Source organism: Pyxicephalus adspersus, chromosome 1 (genome assembly GCF_032062135.1).
Source record: "Pyxicephalus adspersus chromosome 1, UCB_Pads_2.0, whole genome shotgun sequence".
Taxonomy (NCBI): Eukaryota; Metazoa; Chordata; class Amphibia; order Anura; family Pyxicephalidae; genus Pyxicephalus; species Pyxicephalus adspersus.
Window position 1 is genome coordinate 106,552,007 of NC_092858.1, and position 19,794 is coordinate 106,571,800.

General features: G+C 37.3%; 1 protein-coding gene across 2 annotated transcripts; it reads right to left on the minus strand.

The window, feature by feature from the left end:
* Positions 1 to 1,036: 1,036 nt before the first annotated feature.
* On the minus strand, positions 1,037 to 18,178 carry SMIM29 (small integral membrane protein 29). Of its 2 annotated transcripts, XM_072422713.1 has the most exons (7): positions 18,134 to 18,178; positions 12,687 to 12,807; positions 10,624 to 10,775; positions 10,386 to 10,411; positions 9,898 to 9,997; positions 6,437 to 6,531; positions 1,037 to 1,666 (listed from the first exon to the last, which is right to left on the minus strand). In XM_072422713.1, exons 3-6 carry the CDS (start codon positions 10,732 to 10,734, stop codon positions 6,463 to 6,465), a joined length of 306 nt encoding a protein of 101 aa, XP_072278814.1. In that variant the 5' UTR covers positions 10,735 to 10,775; positions 12,687 to 12,807; positions 18,134 to 18,178; the 3' UTR covers positions 1,037 to 1,666; positions 6,437 to 6,462. The 2 variants fall into 2 exon arrangements, with proteins under 2 accessions (XP_072278814.1, XP_072278807.1); XM_072422706.1 differs by lacking the exon at positions 1,037 to 1,666 and having other exon boundaries at positions 3,106 to 6,531.
* Between the last annotated feature and the right edge of the window lie 1,616 nt (positions 18,179 to 19,794).

Below are 19,794 nucleotides of genomic sequence, written 5' to 3' on the forward strand. Positions count from 1 at the left end.
TGCGACTGTGGGGGGACATTAGAGTGTCAGCTCCTCTGAACAGAGGCTGATGGGTCTAGCTCAGTGTTTCATTGTACAGCACTATGGTATATGTCAGAGCTATATAAATCTATATATATATAAAATTGGATGTGTGTATGTCATCCCTAGGAAATGCATTGAGACATTTAAACCAAACTTGCTAGACATATGACTCATGTGAGTGCACCGCTGATCTTTGTACAGCGTTGTGGTATATGTCAGAGGTATATTTGCATGTATGTATGTATGTATGTGTGTGTTTTGCTCAGTATCAGTGTGTCTTTTGCTTATATTTTTACATACTTTTTTTGGACTCTTTTACAAATTTCTGGCCTGTAATAATGCCTTCGAGAAAACATAAGGCAATTGGTTAAGTGCAATCAAAGGCAAAAAAATGAAACACCACCATAGACAAGAAAATCACTATAGTTTTTTTTAATCCTTTTCCTGTATAGGATTGCAATAAATAAATACCCAGGCAACGTCGGGTTATCAGCTAGTTAATCTATAAAGGTAAGAAGTATGTGAACATCAAGTTGCAACGTTTTCTATAGGATGATGATATTGATCTATATGCTCAGAGAACAACAGAGTGATCTATAGTAAATAATCCAGATATTTGAAAAATACAGGTCTAGGTGATCTGTGATCTCCTCTCAGTGGACCCACTTAATGCGCCATTTCTCCTTTGCATTATACAGATATATTGGAATATAAGAACAACATAATCATTTTACTGTAGGATCTGTCTCAGTTTTTGGCAAGAAAACTGTCCCTCTAGTACTTTGTAGGGAATGTTAGATGGGGTACAGTGTCCAAGGATGTGGCAATTTTTTAACATAAATTCCCCCAGCAATGTGGGCGCTTCACTCCAGAACCAGAAGTCCCTTTTGATTCATTTTTAATGAAAATAAATACACCATGTCAATTTTCTTTTGTCATTTGTGTTTTATTCAAGCATGTCCCCTTTGTTTGTATTGTTTGCTGGTTTCAGATATGTGGAAAAAGTCAACAATTTTAATAGTAAGTACCTACTTTTATTTATGACTGTATACAAGTAAGTTCAACAGTTACATTGTACAAGCTTTGTAAGGCATTAAACATATAAATCGTACATAGCTGATTTTTTTTATATTCAAATACATTAAAAAAAACTATATTACCCCATACTGTTCTACTTTTGCATAGGTTGAGTTTGAGTATTACTTATTGGGCCTGATTTATTAAAAATCTTGAAGACTGGAGAAGATACACTTTTATCAGTTACCCTGGCTAATCCAGCAATCCTGGAATGGATTTCTTAAAAGTCATTTGCTATTTGATAGCAAATGTTTTCAATCCTGGACCAGATCTATTCCAGGTTTGCTGTATCACCCAGGTGATTACACGAAAGTGTACCCTTCCCAGCCTTGGGGAGATTTATTATATTGGGCCCATTGCGTTTTTAGCAATTTTCTTGTTTTGGAATTCATTGTGTATTCCATTTTTGGGAAAAAAAATGTAAGTCCCTTTAAACCAGAGGTGTCCAAACTTTTTGCACGGAGGGCCAGATTTGGTGAGGTGAATATGTGTGGGTGCCGACCACCAACCAAGGTTAGTGTGGGCGTGGTATGCACAGTCCCGCACAGAACATATGAGGGATTCCCTGTCAAAAATCAATAGAGAAAAAGAGTTAATTTAAGGGTGTCCTGACATTTTCTACAATACAAATCTGCGTTGTTAAAAAACGAAATGAATACACCATGTCAATTTTGTGTGTCATATGTTCAAATATGCTGTCAACATGAGCTGCACCTTTTAATGACTATATAATATGAATGGAAGAGAACAGAGAAAAAATTGTCTGATTTACTAGGGAAGCTAAGAATCTTCCCTCAAATTCAATATTATTTTTATAAATAATGAATTATGAATATTTACAGTGAACAGGGATTTTGCCTTTGATAATTGGATTCTGAACAAATTCAATAAGGAAACGCTGCTTTTCACACTATTGGATGATTAAAGTAAACATTTACTGAACCTAGCGTGTTGAAATATAATTAAAAGTAGGAAACTCTGCTTGATAAAAGAAATTTGCTTTGTGCATCTAAAACATTTGTCGAATGTACCTTAAAAATAATTAGGTTTTAGCATCAGAAGATTTGTGCTGATAGGTCTGAAAACTCATAAAGCTGAAAGTGATAACCTCCTGGGACCTGGGATCTTGTGTCAAAACCAACCAACATCACTGAGGTCCTCTGCTCCCATAGACTTGTTTAGTCTTCATCAGACTGGTGTTTATTTTTCAGTTTACCTGTTTAGAAACACTTTAGGTGTCCCCTAGTAGTGCTCTGATTGAGGAAAAAAATAAATATATACTTGTCTGTCTGATTCCCTGGCTACTCCATTTTGTACAAGAATTGAAAAATAAACTCACAGCCGCAATACATATGAAGAACCATGTGACTCACTCCAATGTATGCACTGGGCTAACATGCTGTCTTAGTGGAATCCATGGTCCTAGGTAAGCTATGACTTGTGGCTCACACAAGACATTCCTTTAACCCCCCTAGCTGTATTCCCAAGTGTGACCAAGGGTGGATTTACCACTAAGGGTCGCTAAAAACATTTAAAAAAAAAACACCTTGTTCCGTTGGCGTCCCCCAGCATTTTGCTGGTCCCTGCAGGTCCTCGGGACATGTCTTCCTCCTCCAATCTCCAGACAGCGACTGCAGAGACGATCTCCGGGGTTTCCGGGAGTTGCTACTGTACTGTACAGACTTTTGTGTTTTTTTTTTAAGTTTATTATTAAATTTAATAACTATTGGACATATTTCGGTGAGGTATGCCTAAGAATTATAGGCTTACAATGTAAAATAAATTTCTATGCAAAAACATGTAACGCTTTTAGCGTAGAAATACGGACAGAATTGGAATGCTATGGGGGTTAAGTGAGTAAAGCAAAATTCACTTTATTCTAGCCCTGCTTCCATGCATGATTATAAACAACCTGAAACACATATTTTGTGCATCAATACTCCTATTTTTCTATAAAAATGCACTACCCATAGTTGAGAGTTAATAACAAAACAAAAAGCAATATAATTTGAACATTCGTATTTACTTTAACATTTACATGTTAACAAGATTTTTTTACATTTATGTCCATACCACAAAAGGCAAGCCTTCAGCATTATTCATACAGTTTATAAAATAACCTAAATGTATTTCTAATTACAAAATAATAATCTCACACAGCAACAAATGGCGGGGTAAACAACACGACATACCATAATATGCACATAGTATCAATACCTCTAAGTTGAGGAGCAGAATTGATTTTCGGTTCTCAAATACCCATACTTTTACAGTATCTTTATATTGAATACTGAAGTAAAAGCAAACAGGAGGATACATAGGAACATCTGTTTGCATACAGTGATTTCTCTAACAGAAAAACTTATGGTTACATTTGGGGACATGATGTGCAATTCTATGGCATTTATTGTAAATGCCAGGTAAAAGCACAGATGAAATTCAAATATATGAACAGTATCACTTAAAAAAATATATAATTCTGCTTTGGTCTTGTTAATGCAAAAAATACAAAACTGTATGAACAGAACTAAATTTGTTTAGTAAAATAGATAATAAATATATAGTTCAACTGTTTATTAAGCTACTTACATACACAAGCAGCAGCATAGTGTAAATATTTACTGCTAAAAGGACAATTATGGTCAAGGTTTATGAAAACCTTTAAGGTCAGCGCATGTGCTATATGGACCATCAATAAGCAATGGTCCTATGCCCTGGAGTTAACACTAAAGGTTTCCTTTTCCTCTCAAATATAAGATGTACTGACCTTAAAGAGGATCTAAAAAATAAAAAAACACTTACCTTCAATCCCGTAGGGCAGTCCTATTCATCCGGGAGTGTCTTCCATCTGATCCCGTGTTGTCCTGGCATCCGCCCCGGAGCCGAGCTCCGGGACAGCCATCTTCTCCTCTTCTTCCTGTATCACCCCATCCCGCGTCTGGGTCGGGTGACGTGGAAAGAAAAAGTTGTGAAAAAAACATGCCGATCTCACTGCGCATGCGTAGGATCGGCAAATATTTTTTCTTTGAACTAAAAGGCTCCTTCTGTGCATGCCCAAGATGCTCGGACATGCGCAGGAGCACCCAAAAGCCTCCCGGGATGCCTACATCACGCTTTGCGCTCCAAAAGGTACGCTATAAGGTTTTTTTTAAAGTAATATGCATTTTTTCCCACTAAAAAAATTTTTAAAATCTGTAAGCTTCTTTCTGGCCATAGGCTACAAAGCATACATGGAATTAAAAAAACTTTGGACACCACCAGCGTGTCCTTGTTCTACTACATTATTTTATGAATTGATCAGTTTGAAATGATAGAGGAACTTGTTTCTCTATAAAACCTCAAAGGAATTAAAACAGGGGAGGACATCTATTAAAAGGTCCACCAATCAAAGATTTAGGGATCAACTGGGCAACCAATGCTGCTCCAAGCATGGTTGGTTCTATGAAAGGAGAGGTAGCACGCATAAACCATGGGATGTACAACCATTTTTGAAGCACCCATGTTTGTGAACTTTTTCCAGACTGAAAAATCTCAAATCTCCAACCAGATCGAAAGTCTCTGGCAAACACATACACCACCAAATATGACTGACATAGAACCTGTGTCAGTGACGGACATAGAGCCTGAAATTGACTATTCCTCATTAAAGTACTATTATGGAGTAAGATACCGAATATTATTCTTCATAGAATCATCCAAATTTATTGTTGATATATTTGGCATATACAATGGCTACCCTTGTTATCTAGGACATGATATCTGCCTTTTTTTTGAAAGGCAAGATTTCTGGACATTTTTTATGTGGGGGATAGGATGTCTGCTTTTTTATTTGTGAACCATGATATCTTCACTTGCCATACTGGAAAAAATTTTTAGGGGCCATTTTTTCTATGTTACCCTTGCAGGTCTGCTTGGAGTGCATGTTTATTACATAATGTATACTTATTTAAAATTATAGACACACCAATAACTAAAAAATGTTTAACTGAAAGCATAAGGTTCCACATTTAGGCTATACAAAAAAGAGGATAATTGGTTTCCCCTGTATGGTGAGGTAACACACACACACACAATTTTAAACATCATCCCCAAGCTTGCTGTAAAATATGGAAAAATGCAAACAAGAAAGGATGAACTGCCTTTAACACAACAATTAGTAAAAAAACAACGTGGCACAGCAGTATAAAGCCATGAAGAAAACATATTAGAAAATCCCTTCCTACTGTAGCCAGCTCTTTTTTTCACTTCCAGTAATACATTTTGACTGCAATTTGGCATTAGAGAGTAATCATTTGAGGCACATGAGAGTCTTAAATTAAAATGTACCTAGGCGTCATTACATGGATAATACCTGGAGAATAAACCTGCTCATTTGCTGCAGCAGGAAAGAAGTATTACAAAACAGAAAAAGAAGAAGCAGTAAAAGTTTAACTTAAAAAGTGACTGCAGACATATTACTATGAAATGAGACTCTTACAGTGTTTATTACCTTGTAAAAAGGTATGGTCACACATTTTTAAGAGTAATAAACTGTTTCAAACTGCAGGTTCACTGTCATACTCATGTCCCAAAATATACAATTTAAACCATTACATACAGTTCTGATACATGAACCAAAATGATTAAGACAATCTGAAGACAGAGAACTGAAGGACAACACTGCTCACTTCCTCTCAAGATACTAGTTGTTTAGGTTTCTCATTACTTTCAGGGTTTCTGAACCAGAACAAGCATGATGATCAGAAACACCTAAAACACTTGTACCATGTAAATGTTTTAGAAAGCACTAAAGCCTTTAGATCAGCACTGCACCTAGGGTTATTTAGTAATGGCATCCATGAACTTCTTCGGTACAAGATACATTACTCGAAAGTTCCCAGTGATTCCTCTTTTTACTTTTAACGGCGTATCTGCAGTGTGTCACAGTTTTTGTCTATCAATTTAATTGACTCAACTTCTCATTTTTGACAGGCAGAGACAACAAAAATAGCAATAAAGTGAACTGAGGGCCTTAACTGTAGGACTCCAAAGTTACAAATAAGTCGTAATGTAATGGTTTTGAATCACCATTCCTCCAAAGTGAAAATATTATTTTTAGTTTCAGTATTTTTTTTTAAGTTCTAGGGAGCAACTGAAATTATGTAGAACATATATATATATATATATACATATATATATATATACACTCCAATTTATATATTAACATGCAAACATACTCAAGTTTTTTTTTTTTATATGTACATATGTAAATAGAGATTAATAATTTATACATAATCATTAAACCAGCTGTAAATAAAGCATGATAGGTAGGTTGTTGAATTTTGCTCTAGCCCACCTGAAGACTTTTCTAATGGGAGAGACCTAGGCTGTTACATCCCTCAGTGATGCTCTCTTATATTGATGATACCCACTTGTCCAGCCATGTACAACCTACAAAGAAAAAAAAAGACTGTTAGGGTATTTAAAAAAATATGTATCATCTGTTCTAAATAAAAAGAAAAATCATCATACTGTTAAGAATTACAACTGGCTGCTTGCCTTGAGTATGGTCTGGCTATATAGAACTCAGCGTCCAAAGATTTGTTAACAATAATGACTGACTCAATTGTGCATTTCAGCTCCCTGAGCTTTAAAAAAACAAAACTGGATCACTCCCTTTCTTAAACATCTAACATGTAAATATACCATGGAGCAAGCTTTTTACTTTGTGAATTTTTATAATAGCTGAATGTGTAAAATGGTATGTTTTGGTGGGGAAGGGTATGTCAGGAGGTTTGAACATATAAAGTCTTGCTTGCTGGATGTCATCCTTTCTCTGTAAAAGACAAGCTGTGATTTGTGCTTGAATCATCTGCTGTCTATCATATGCCCAAAGTGTCTACCTTGCTTATGCTCCATTTATTTTTTCGAAACATTATTCGTTTGATAAGCAAATGCAGTCACATTTTGTTCAGTTTTACATCTGTAAAATTCAGATTTTTTTTCAGAAGTTTATTTATGCATTGTGTGGAGTTTTACATGATTTTTCATGTTGATTACAGCTCTAGAGGCAATAGTATGCATTATAAAAAATAGTGAAAATGAATTCTTAAGAACAATGAGCTTGATTTATTAAGCTCTCCAAAACTGGAGAGGATACATTTTCATCAATAAACCTGGGCGATCCAGCAAGCCTGGAATGGATTTCTTAAAGTGATTTGTTATTTATTAGCAAATGTTTTCAGTCCTGGATTAGATCCATTCCAGGTTTTTGGATCACCCAGGCTCACTGATAAAAGTATATCTTCTCCAGTCTTGCAGTGCTTTAATAAATCAGGCCCAATGTGTCAGCATGTGTCAATAATTACAGAATTTATTCTGTCCCTTTCCTCAAAAGATCCTGCACAAAACAAAAACAGCAAGAAGGTGTTAGCACTGGTGGGAGAGCTCAATGACATTGACTTATTGGAGCAAAGGTAAGTATAGCTCCAGTTTAAAATGCCTTTAAAGTAAACTTGGCCTGGACTAGTCAAACTTACAGGTTTTTCTTAATAGTAGCCTCCATACTAAAGTTTACACTAAACTTTTCCATACTACATACAATATATTTTATGATAATTACCTAATCAAAGAGTTCAAATCACTAGCATAAATATCTGTTTGGTATAGATAAGTCTTAAAAATAGTTGTAAAACAATTTGCTGTTTTTGCTACAGCTATGGTATGTTTAGAAGACAACAAGATTCACTCTTTTAGCTATGACTGGATATTGCTAGCATGTGCTTGCAAAAGCCAATCAGTGTGCAAGCCAACATCTTTGTGGTGTCCCTTCTACAATAAAACAAAATATGAGTATTAGAGAATTTAAAAAAAAAATTATCAGGTCCATAGGTAGCCTTTCTAAAAAAAATAGGGGTGGGTATAGATGTGCTGATATGGAGCTTATCAGGAAAGGAAAATTATGGTAAGTAACAGTTTCCTTTTTTCTGAGCTCTCACGGTCAGCACATGGAAAATAACTAGCACACTCAGGGAGGGAAGTTCAAAATACTTAAAGCTCACAAGAAAACCAGTAGACAGACCTTTTTTGACCAAAACTATCAGAAGTTAAGGCTGCCAGTTTAATCCAGTAATGATAGTGTGTGATCAAGAGACTAGGTTGCCGCCTTTAAGTCGAAGTCCAATGACACTTCAATAGTCGCTGCCCAGGAGGAGGACATGCTATGAATAAGCTGGGACCCCTAACAGGATTTCCAATCAATTGCCTGAGCAGATGGTTCGGACAATCTGGGAGGCATGGAGGCTCTCTTATTCTTTGGTAGCCCCAAGGGAAAAAAGGAGGTGTTCTGAATGACATATACAGTATGTGCCTAGATATTCAGGTATTCTTAGAGAGTACAGCTCATGTAATGTTTGCTGATCTATTGGCCATCTACTGGAAGAATGTGGGCAGCACAGTCTCCCGATTAGATAAAAGGTTGGTGTACCCTTTGGGCGGAGGACAAGCATAACTGCCCTGTCTGGAAATAAAGGTGGTAGAAGGCTCTTAGACACCTAAAGTAATTTCTAAAACTCTTCTGACTGCAATGACAGCCACAAAAAGAGCTGCCTTCAGGGATGGCAGTCCTAGTGAGATCTTGACCCTGATCTGAATGCATTTGATACAAGCAAAATTGAGCACAAGATAGGTGCACTTGTATCATTCAGATCCCCCACCAGGTGTGAGATTTGCAGCAAACACAGAACCTAACAGACTCAATGCTCCCCTGTTTGCCGTACAAGACACACCTGAACATAAGCTGTTGTATGTCTGCACACAGTGCTCCAGTAGTAGGACTTTAAGGAAAAAGTATAAATTCACATATTGTGTCTGTAGCTCCACATACATGGCATCCTATGACATGCACAAAAGCATCACCAGCATAACCATTAGGTGGATTCCAGGGTTCACATTATGATCCAAACCTATAGAGACATTACTATACCTCTGAGCTACAGGTGGAGTGAAGATCTATCGCCTAACTTTATCAAGCCCCATACCATGCCCCAAAAGGACCAGCAGCAGGCCTCCCCTCCATGGTGACCTTTAGCAACCATACAGGGGGGACTTCATCTGAACAGTGGACAGCCAGAAATTTACTCCAGCCAGGTAGGTGGCTACACCAGTGCTGAGAGTACACAGGAGGTAAAAAGTAGGAACACTAGGGTTTGGACCGCCTTGAATTTATCTAATTAGGTTCTGACAGTAGTAGAGAACAGGGATTAACCCATCGTGAGCCGACATAGAGCGGTCATACAAATCAGTGTTTTATTTCACATTTGTATCTTAATTCCGCCAAAAAGGCTCTTTTTAATTCTTTTAATGAAAAGACACCTTACAATCATCGTCAGCTTTAAGCTTGCAGAATTTTAAACATTAATATTTTTATAAGCAGGCTTTTATGCACAATGTAATCATTTGAAACACTCAAAGATGAAAAATCATCTTTTTAAGCAAACTGTTCTCCCACCCCCCAAAAGGAAAGGCATAAACATTTCAAAAACATATAAATGGAAAAAATACATAGACATTATACTTACTTTTTCCCCAGCATGACGTGATTTTATCTTTCTATGTGCAACATTGCAGAGAATGGTAAGCACTCCAATATGGAGCACTTACAATTCCCCTGACCTCCCTGGATAAAAAAATCACCCTCACCAAGACCCTGGGTGAGAGCCAAGTATACCATCCAAGGTCTTCACCACACAATTTTTAATATTTATGCTCCAAAAATGCTAAAACGCAGAGTACTCCAAAATCAGTGTGACGACAGACCTTAGTCTCTTGACCCAATAATTCCTGTTCAGCTTCATGGATTTCTTCTGCTGGATCATAGCTATATAGAGGAAGAAGATGATGTCTAAGCCGGTCCACTCTAAGAAATAAAAATATATTAGAATATCTGATTAAAACACAATCATTCAATAACAAATACTAATTATACATGGGGTACTTAAATTAAATCAGTAAATGTAAGTGGGGTAATGTTCTCATTTATTGCACCTCCTGTTATTTTGGATCCTGGTTGCAGCAGTGACATAACAGCTTTTTAGAGCCCCAGTAAGTTTAAGGGCATTTTTTTATTTTTTAGATAACAGGAAGGTGTACCCTCCAAGAAGGAGAAAAGCTGCTGCATTAAGGTAAGCAATCTGACTTTATACTGTGGCTAAAATTTTAAATAATGTATGATAAATACAAAAAAGGAAGACTGGTGGAGACTAAAATTATGCAATGTGTAGCATTGTAAAGTTCACCACAGATACCTTTTCCTCTTCTTCACATACATGATCTATGGATGGAAAAAGCACAAAATAAAAATTTGTTAACATTACCATGCAGGTATAAGCAAACACACAGTTTAAAATATAATTACAGACTGCCAATGGTAAATTTTATATTTATTTAGATAGCATAGAGGAGTTTTAGTGAATAGGAAATATAAAAGTCAATCAAGACATTTATGCAATATGGAAAAAGTGTTTAGAAACTTTTTACACTTACCACTGCAACAACTACACCAAGCAAGGTGATTAGGAAGAAAGGGACCAGCACAATCCCTCCCATAGAATCAGCATTTATATTACTTGATCCAGAATCTGTAGCGTTACTCATATTGGCACTGAGGAGGACATTGGTGTGATGCCACCAAAAATCTGCCAAAGACAGAAACATAATGCATTCATAATTTAACAGAGCTAAATCACATGAAAACCTTTCTGTCCTCCTTCTCCTAGATCTTTCCTCTGTTGATCAGCCTTTTCCAATCCAGATTCTGAGCTCCATTGCTATCAGTGGCACTGCACTCTCTTCGTTTGCTTTCATTCTAACTGCTCCTTTCAAGTTTCTTTCAATGGTACTTCCTGTTCTCCTACTCATCCTTGTTGTTGTTCCCCAAGGGCAAGTCCTTGGACCTTCTCTTTTCTCCCTATTCACCTCCTCACTTGGCAATCTCATATCTTCCCCTGGGTAACATTGCAATACGTATGCGGATGACACACAAATCTATGTCCACCCCTGACTTGTCTCCTTCAGTCCTGGATAAGGTTTCATGCTGCCTGTCAGCCATCTCATAATGGATAGTTGAAAGGTTTCTGAAACTCAACCAGAATAAAACAGAACTCGTCACCCTCCCCCCTTCCCACTTCAGAATCTCCCCCTGAACAATTTCAGTTAATACAACTGCTTTTTGTCCCTCCCAATTGGCATGTTGTCATGGCATCACCATTGATTCTGCTCTCTCCTTCACCCCCCACATTTAGAACATTTCCAGGTCTTATCACTTTCACCTGCACATTTCCAAAATCCATCCCTACCTTTCAGCAGAGACCACCAAAATCCTTGTACTGTTATCTCCTGTTTAGACTACTGTAACATCCTCCTCTCTGTTATTCCATTACCTAAACTCTCTCCTCTACAATCTATTATCAATGCTGAAGGCAGATGTATCCATGCTTCCCACTGTTGTGCTGCTTTCCTTTGCAATTCTCCACATTGGCTTCATAGAATCAAATTCAAGCTCCTGTGCTTTACCTTCAAATCCCTCTCACTTACTTTTCTGCCCTAATACACCTACTAATGACTTCCTCACTTATAACCTTGTCACATGCACGGCTCCAATCCTTTACTAGAGCTGCTTGACTCTCTGGAACACTTTTTCTTGTCCCATTAGGCTTTCTCCTAATTTCCGCACATTTAAAAAAGTTTAAAAATTCACTTTTCTGTTTTCTCCTGTCTCTTAAACCCTCATTATCCATAAGTATGTTTATAGTGCTGTGTTACATGTTGATTATAAATACAGCTTATCAATAAAAATTATCTTTGAATTCAGTGATAAACTACAGTGATACAACTAGTACAACAGTATTTTGTTAATTTTTGTTTTATACTTTAATATTTTTAGATCTGAAATTAAAGACAATTACTGCTCAAAGTGACAAAAAGCTAAAAAATACAGTAAATTAGAGAATCTCCAACTGTAAATACAACGCTATTTTTGTAAAATGATGGAATGAAAACATAATCTTAAAGCTGTGACTGGCTTAAACAGCTATGTATATACACAGTTCAAATATTTACAAGTGTCCAGTTTTACTTTCCAAAGATTTTCCATTTTCTTCCCCAATTTTAGTGGTTCACTCTTCTGTCACTTGCTGGCTTCACTTTTGTATACTATAGATAACCTGTACAACATATTTGCTGACCTGACACCATTCTGCTGACTGGACAATAAGGATGCAGCAGCACACTTATCAGTCAGCCCCAGCTGTTTATATATCCTCAAAGCTCCAAGCTATATTCAGACAAATTCTGAGAATTATGGGCATTTTTAATAGCCAATAGTAATGTTCATGAATAGGAGGGGTGGGCAAGCTTCAGCACTGTTAGGAATTGCCTCCTGGGATTCAACAAAACAAAATGGACTGATGTACAGAAGCGGCAAAAGTGAATGAATAATGTACTAAATCAGTAGTTTCTGAATGAATTAAAATGTTTACACTCAGAGCACCTTAAAATAACTTATTGATTATACTAATAAAAAAGACATTGGTATTATTATTGCTTACCTCACCAATAAGGTATTCAGGTTTACCCTAGAACATGTTGTTAAAAGCTGTAGATTACAGGATAGAAGAAGAAACTGGGAATGTTGTAAACGGGGTACACTTTTTTGATCAACAGTCTGGACTAGAAAAAAGAAACTGAAAATTATTATGTGGAAAATAACAAAATATTACAATAGTTAAATAAATCATTATTGAGAATGTTTGCTTTAGGTTGTATGGTCATTAAACCAAAAGTCATAAAGTTGTGTGATGAGGCATTGGATAAATGGGTTTCAGAGTCTTTGATACATCTAAAACTGAAAACCAAGTAACAATGGCTAGAAGCTTTGAACATTCCCCTCTTTAGCAGGCTGCTAATGGCAACATTTTTTTTTGATAGATCACTTGTGTGGCGTGCAACACATTTTTCCTAGAAACCATAAAGGGGAAAAGTGTTGGATTATGTGAAGGTATTTACTGCTCTCTGATATAGGTTGCTAATAATGGAGCTTACAAACTGAAAACAATCACCTGACATTTATATGATGGCAATGCAGACACAATCTGAGCAATGCACAATGGATAATTATTCAATTTCCTACTAGCTAGTAATCATTACAGCAGGAAAAACAAAACAATAAAGACTTTAAAGCTAAACTTGGGTAAAATGGAACTTGGATTTAGTTTGTTTAAAATCAAGGGGGTCTAACAGACATTTTGGTTTGCATTAAAAAAGTTGTACAGGTTGACAATCCAAAATCCGTCCATCGATAATCTGGATCCTTCAGTTTCCCGGCATGAATTTCGGATCGCATTTATAATACAGGGACTGTAGTACACTGTTTGGCCACTAAAGTTTTCATGACACTGTTCTGCAGAAACAGCTGTTAGGTCTGATTGCTACACTGAACACACGCTGAGACGTGCCTGCTCTCTGGAACTGTGCTAGATGTCTGCCGTGCTGCAAATGGAAGACTGGCCTGTGTGGAGGTGAGTAAAAAAAAAAAAAAAAATATTCAAAAAATAAAAGGTCTTACATTTGCCTTTTTGCAATAGTCTGACATGTTCCTGCTGAGTCAGACCTATAGCACTGCAATCAGTGGAGCTGCTATAACAGCTCTTCTGCAGGACCAGCCAAGCCACATGGGCCACCAACCTCCCAACCATGTGCATCAGTATGCTTTAGGTGCAATTAAAATTGTTATTGTTTTGCAGCTGTCCCATTTTTACTTGGCATAATGACTACACACCAGGTACATCCCACAAGACCAGCCATCTTGAAGATGCTCTCACCCAATCATCTTCATCAGTCTTCTTTCTCCTGTCTAGGTAACGAACTCTCGCACTGCACAGGCACAAGTTTGGGTGACATAGCCTGCAGTAATCAGGAAAAAAAAAAAAAGAGTGCCGATCTCATGCACATGCATGGGATTTGCATTTTTATTTCTATTGCAGGAAAAGCCTCCTAAAAATATATATATTTTTATATATAATATATATATATATATATAATTGGTAATTTTGGTGATAGGTTCACTTTAACCACTTCCAGTGTTGGTCTCTCTTTAGAATACAGAGCTAACATAAAAACAGTGACTCTGTAAAATGCTAGCTGTTCTGTCAAAATGATTGTGCTACCGAACTGAATAAAAAGTAATTCTTAAGAGCTTAAGCTTAAGAGCTCCTTACCAAATTGCCAATTGAAAGAACCAATATTCTTAAAGTGGAAAAAAAACCCACTTTGAAAATTGGCGATTGGGCAGGTGTTTATTGCAGAAAAGGACAGCTGATGTCCCTTCTGCAATAATTCTTCTTACCTGCCTGTTTGCCACTGAGCTGTCAGGGATCCCCAGCAATCCTGGCTTCCCTTGTGGGTGCTGGAAATGATGACCATAGATCAGAGTGCAGAAAAAAAAGGAAGATGAAGATGTCTACAACAGAACAGTGACATGTGATTGCCAATGGGTTCAGTTCTGCCTTAAAAGGAGAGATCACCGATAGTTATCCCATGAACTTTTGGTTTTCCAATTTTCTGATTGTAAAAGGAACCTGCAGCATGCAAATTTACTTGTGTGTGGGTTTGTTTTGGATATTCACTTCCTTCTGCAAGCCAAAAATACATTGGTAGTTTAATTGTCTTATGACTGAATTGGCACAAAAGAGATTTATGCGTTCCTATGACTGCGATTCACATGAGTGACCAGATGCTCCATTAAGTCATGCATTGATGCGAATAAGAAATTGTTCTTTGTGTATTAGATAACTGTTCTTTCAAAACCAGCAATTACAACCTATTACGCATGGTGAAACTGTGTTGGACACTTTACTATTCCTCCCTGTTCTCCATTGTTAGCAAAAACAAACACCAACAGCTCAGAACCTTCAATAAAATGGTGGGTGTGTCTGTCACAAGTAAAAAAAAAAAAAAGGTTGTTATAATTTTAACAACATAGTTAGTATTCTACTAGCTAGTATTCTACTACCTAGTACCTGTAAAAAGATCAGTTTGTAGACACCAGGGCCCTGTTATATATTGCTACCTGGAAGTTAAGGAACCTTAAAGATTAGATTTTGGCTAGGTTAGGCATCAGCCAGCTGAGGTGGGGTTGGGCATTGGTGTGGTGGTTATATAGAGTTAGACACTGGATACAAGGGGTTAACATTCAGCACCAAAAAGGGGGGTTAGTACTAGGCAGCACTATGGGATTTCAGCACTAGGGGTAGAAACATATGACAATGTGACAAGGTTCTGTTTCATTCTTAACTAGCTGATTACCCTGCGTTGCTCAAGTATTTATTTATTGCAATCCTATATTATACAGAAAAAGTAATGGAATAAAGCTATATAGATTTTCTTGTCTTCGGTGTTGTTTCATTTTTTTTTGCCTTTGATTGCACTCGGCCAATTGCCTTACATTTTCTTGAAGGCATTATTACAGGACAGAAATTTGTAAAAGAGTCCAAATAAAAAGTATGTTAAAACATAGGCAAAAGGCACACTGTCAATACATATACACATATATACATACATGCAAATATACCTATGACATATACCATAGCGCTGTACAAAAAGATCAGTGGTGCACTCACGAGTCTGAGTCATATTTCTAGCAAGTTTAATTTTAATGTCTCGATGCGTTTCAGAGTGATGACATACACACATCCAAATATAGCTCTGACATATAGCACAGCGCTGTACAAAGATGACTGGTGCACTCACATGAGTTTCATTTATATGTATAGCAAGTTTGGTTGAAATGTCTCCATGTGTTTTCGAGTTATGGTGGAACATACACACAAACATATAGTAGGTTAGGTTGAAAAGAAAAAAATCCATCAAGTTCAAACACTAGGGAAATAAACATATCGCAGATATAAAATCCTATAAGACATAGTTGATCCAGAGGAAGGCAAAAAAAAACCCTGGGTACAATTTGCTTCAACAGGGGAAAAAAATTCCTTCCAGATTCCATGAGGCAAGCGAATGTTCCCTGGATCAACAGTATTTACTTTAAATGCTTAATACCCGGTTATATTCTGTGCTTCTAGAAAAAAACATCCAGCTTTTTCTTAACCCCCCTAGCGATAATCCCGAGTGTTACTCGAGGTGGATTCCACTTGCAAAAAGCGGTATTCCTGAGTCACACTCGGGGTAAAAAAACAAGCCCTCCCTTGCTCCAGCGGCAATCTAATGATCCTGCTCTGATGCCAGGACGTTTCTGAATTAGGGAGCGTGGCCAGGCGGAAATTTAAAAGCAGATTACGGAGTAATCTGCTTTTAAATACTACCTGGGGTCCCAGCCACTCCGCTGCTCGCATCAGCAGTTAGATGCGAAGCACAATGCTAGACTTCTGCATTGTGCATCACATCTAACTGCAGATGCGAGCAGCAATAGTAAATTCTGGGGGTGGTGCAGCAGGAAATGACCGCTGGCACCACCCTCAATATTTACTATTGCTGCTCGCATCATCCGGAAGATGCGATGCACAATGCAGAAGTCCTGCATTGTGCTTTGCATCTCCCTGGAGATGTGAGCAGCAGCATTGGTGGATGCAGGGGGTGAGCCAGGGTGGGACATCGCCACTTGCATCACCCAGAAGATGTGACATCTTCCTGGTGATGTGAGTTGTGATGTATTCAGGGGGTGTGGCCAGGCAGAAAATTTAAAAGCAGATTACAATGTAATCTGCTTTTAAATGGTTTTTACAGTAAAAAACACTACACAACATATAAAAAAAAATAAAAGGACATATTTTAGTGCACCAAACATCATTGCCCAGTGACCTGATTTACATTTTACCTACTATTATCCCTGACCTTTTGACATTTTTTAATACATTTGTTTTTTTTTTTTATAAATTACATTGTTGTGGTCTATCATTTCATTATTATTTATTATATTATAATTTATGATTGTAATATAATAAATAAATATAATTATCATACCCCGGAGGTAATCCTAAGAATTACAGGCCCACAATATAAAAAATTTCTATGCAAAAAAAAGAGGATCACTTTTTGCCTCAAAAAACTGACAGAATTAGAACGCTAGGGGGGTTAAAGCAATTTATAGTAGTTGCTGAAACTACTTCCTGCGGGAACAGATTCCACATTTTCACAGACCTTACAGTGAAGAATTCCTTCCTTAATCCAGAAATTAAACTTCTTTTCCTCCAGACGCAAAGAGTGCTCTCTTGTTCTTTGTAATGATCTCAAAGTGAATAATGGGGAAAAGAGTTCTCTATATGGACCATTTATATATTTGAACAGGGTGGTCATATGCCCCCCCTTAAACATTTCTTCTCAAGGGATAATAGATTCAGTTCAGCTAATCACTTCTCAAAGCGGAGCTCCTCCATTCTTTTTATTAGTTTCGTTGTCCTTCTCCGCACTCTATCCAATTCCACAGTCTCCTTTTTGTGAAGGGTGCCCAAAACTGGACTGCATATTGCAGATGTGATCTGACATACATCCAATTTTATATATATAGATTTATTTAGCTCTGACATATACCATGGTGCTTTACAATAAAACTGAGCTGGCCCCATCAGTCTCTGTACAGAGGCGCTAACACTCTAATGCCCCCCCCCCCAAGTCACACACACTTTTATTATACATTTATACACCTCTGACATATACCACAGCGCTGTACAAAGATCAGCAGTGTCAGATGCAAGTTTGGTTGAAATGTAGTATCATGTAGTATCATTCTACATACACTGAGGCACAGAGCACTGCCATTCCTTACCTCTGTACGGATCAATCTAACAAAGGAGCAGAGGTCAGCCTCATAAACACATAAAACAAATTCACACAAGCAGAACGCGTATACAAAACTGACAGCACCCTGTCTTCTGGTCAGAGGATACGACGGTGAAGCGACAATGGAATGGGTAACAGAATAATGACGGGAATGCAGAAAATAGAAACATTCTAATATTACCACAGAACACAGCTGCCTACATACCTGGCTGAAGAACTCCCTTCACTCTCCCTACCCGGAAGAGAAAAGCTGCGAGCCTCAACCAATAAACTGACAAGGGGCATGGCTTATACTGAAGCAGTCAATAGGCGCGAGTTGGGTGTGTGTGGGGTGTTGTAGGGGTATCTTTTACAGGCAGCACAATGATCATTTGTCAATTGCTGGGTGCAGGGAACCACCAGTCCTCTACTGTCCCCTTTTGCTGTCATGCCTCCAACTGATCCTGGTTTGGAGGGACTGTCCCTCAGTTATTCTCCTTTTTGGATAGAGATAGATAAATACACTGATATGAAAACTAATTTAATAATATAAATAACTAATTTATTTTGAAAAACGAATATATGGAAAATATGCAGTTTTATGGTACAGAAAATGAGGGTGTGGCAGATCACATCCATTGCCCTACATACTTAATCAAAGTAGCTGAGGAATTTTGCTGATTCTTGAAGTTAGTTATTTTTGTACTTTTGTTATGTTTTGTAGATTTTTTTTGTAAGCCTAAAGAATGACTCTACCCTGTCTATGCACCGACGAGGATTTGAGAATAGTGATTAGACTGACTTCCGTGGTAACATATGGGAACGTCTTGCCAAAGAAATATATAATAGCTCTAGTTTTTGCTTATCTGATATGGATAGTACTCAAGATATGTTAACTTCTTGTACGATTGCTGTCTCCACTCCAGTCAGCATACTGCTTAGTCTTTAGCAATATCTATAATGACACTGATGTTACTGAAAGATATATACGTTTACCTCATAACCCGTATAACTTTTGCAACAGCTGTAAAACCTATGATAACCCGGAGGAAAAATCCATGATATTTACACATACTATAATACATACACATACTATATACATATGACTTGTAACCCCTCTGAAATACCCCACTGTAGGATGACGGTACTACAGAGAATCACTCAGCTTCCCCAAGTTATGTATGCCCAAGAACCTGAAGCTGTCTATTTGTAGGTAAAGGAACAGAGGTATGAGGTCAAGTAGTTATCCTTTGTTGAAGGATAAGAGGGAATTGAAAGTAGCTGAGGAATTTTGCTGATTCTTGAAGTTTAATATTTTTGTACTTTTGTTATGTTTTATAGGTGATTGAATTATGTTGAAACTAGTTGTACTCTTCTTATCAGTAAACTAACGTCTGCTTCCCCCCTTTTTGCCTTGAAACTCTTCCTTTCCTGCCTATGGCCATATATCTGTTACTTTGACAAAATATCTTGTTCTAAGAGAACCACAAGGACATTTGTCATGTCTGCTAATTGTCTGTAGTCATGTGATCATGCACTAATCATGTCTTTGAACTGTTATATAAACTGTGCGCAAACAATAAAGTTTTGAGTGATCTAACCACACATTAAGTTGCATGTGTTACATTCTTCCAGTGCTGTAAACAGAAGCTATCAGAAAGAGGGAAAAATTTTATCTGGGATCAATAGAAGATCGCCTTAACACTATTAACATTATGTAGGGATAAAAGAGATAAAAGTTGTCCCTTTCCCTCCAAAAGAGTTATGCACTTATAAGCCTTTCTCTTATTCATCAGGGAACTCCATCGCTGGACACCCAGTTGGAAGTCATACAAGTGATGTGGACATCAGAAGGACCCCCTCCTCCTGGAAAAAAAAGATGACTGG

Coding starts and splice junctions, on each gene's coding strand:
- SMIM29 (XM_072422713.1), bottom strand. CDS start 10,734: ATGAGTAACGCTACAGATTCTGGATCAAGTAATATAAATGCTGATTCT. Junction 9,998..10,385: donor TATGTGAAGAAGAGGAAAAG/GTATCTGTGGTG, acceptor TTTATTTCTTAG/AGTGGACCGGCTTAGACATC. Junction 6,532..9,897: donor TATTGGGTCAAGAGACTAAG/GTCTGTCGTCAC, acceptor TTTTCTTTGTAG/GTTGTACATGGCTGGACAAG.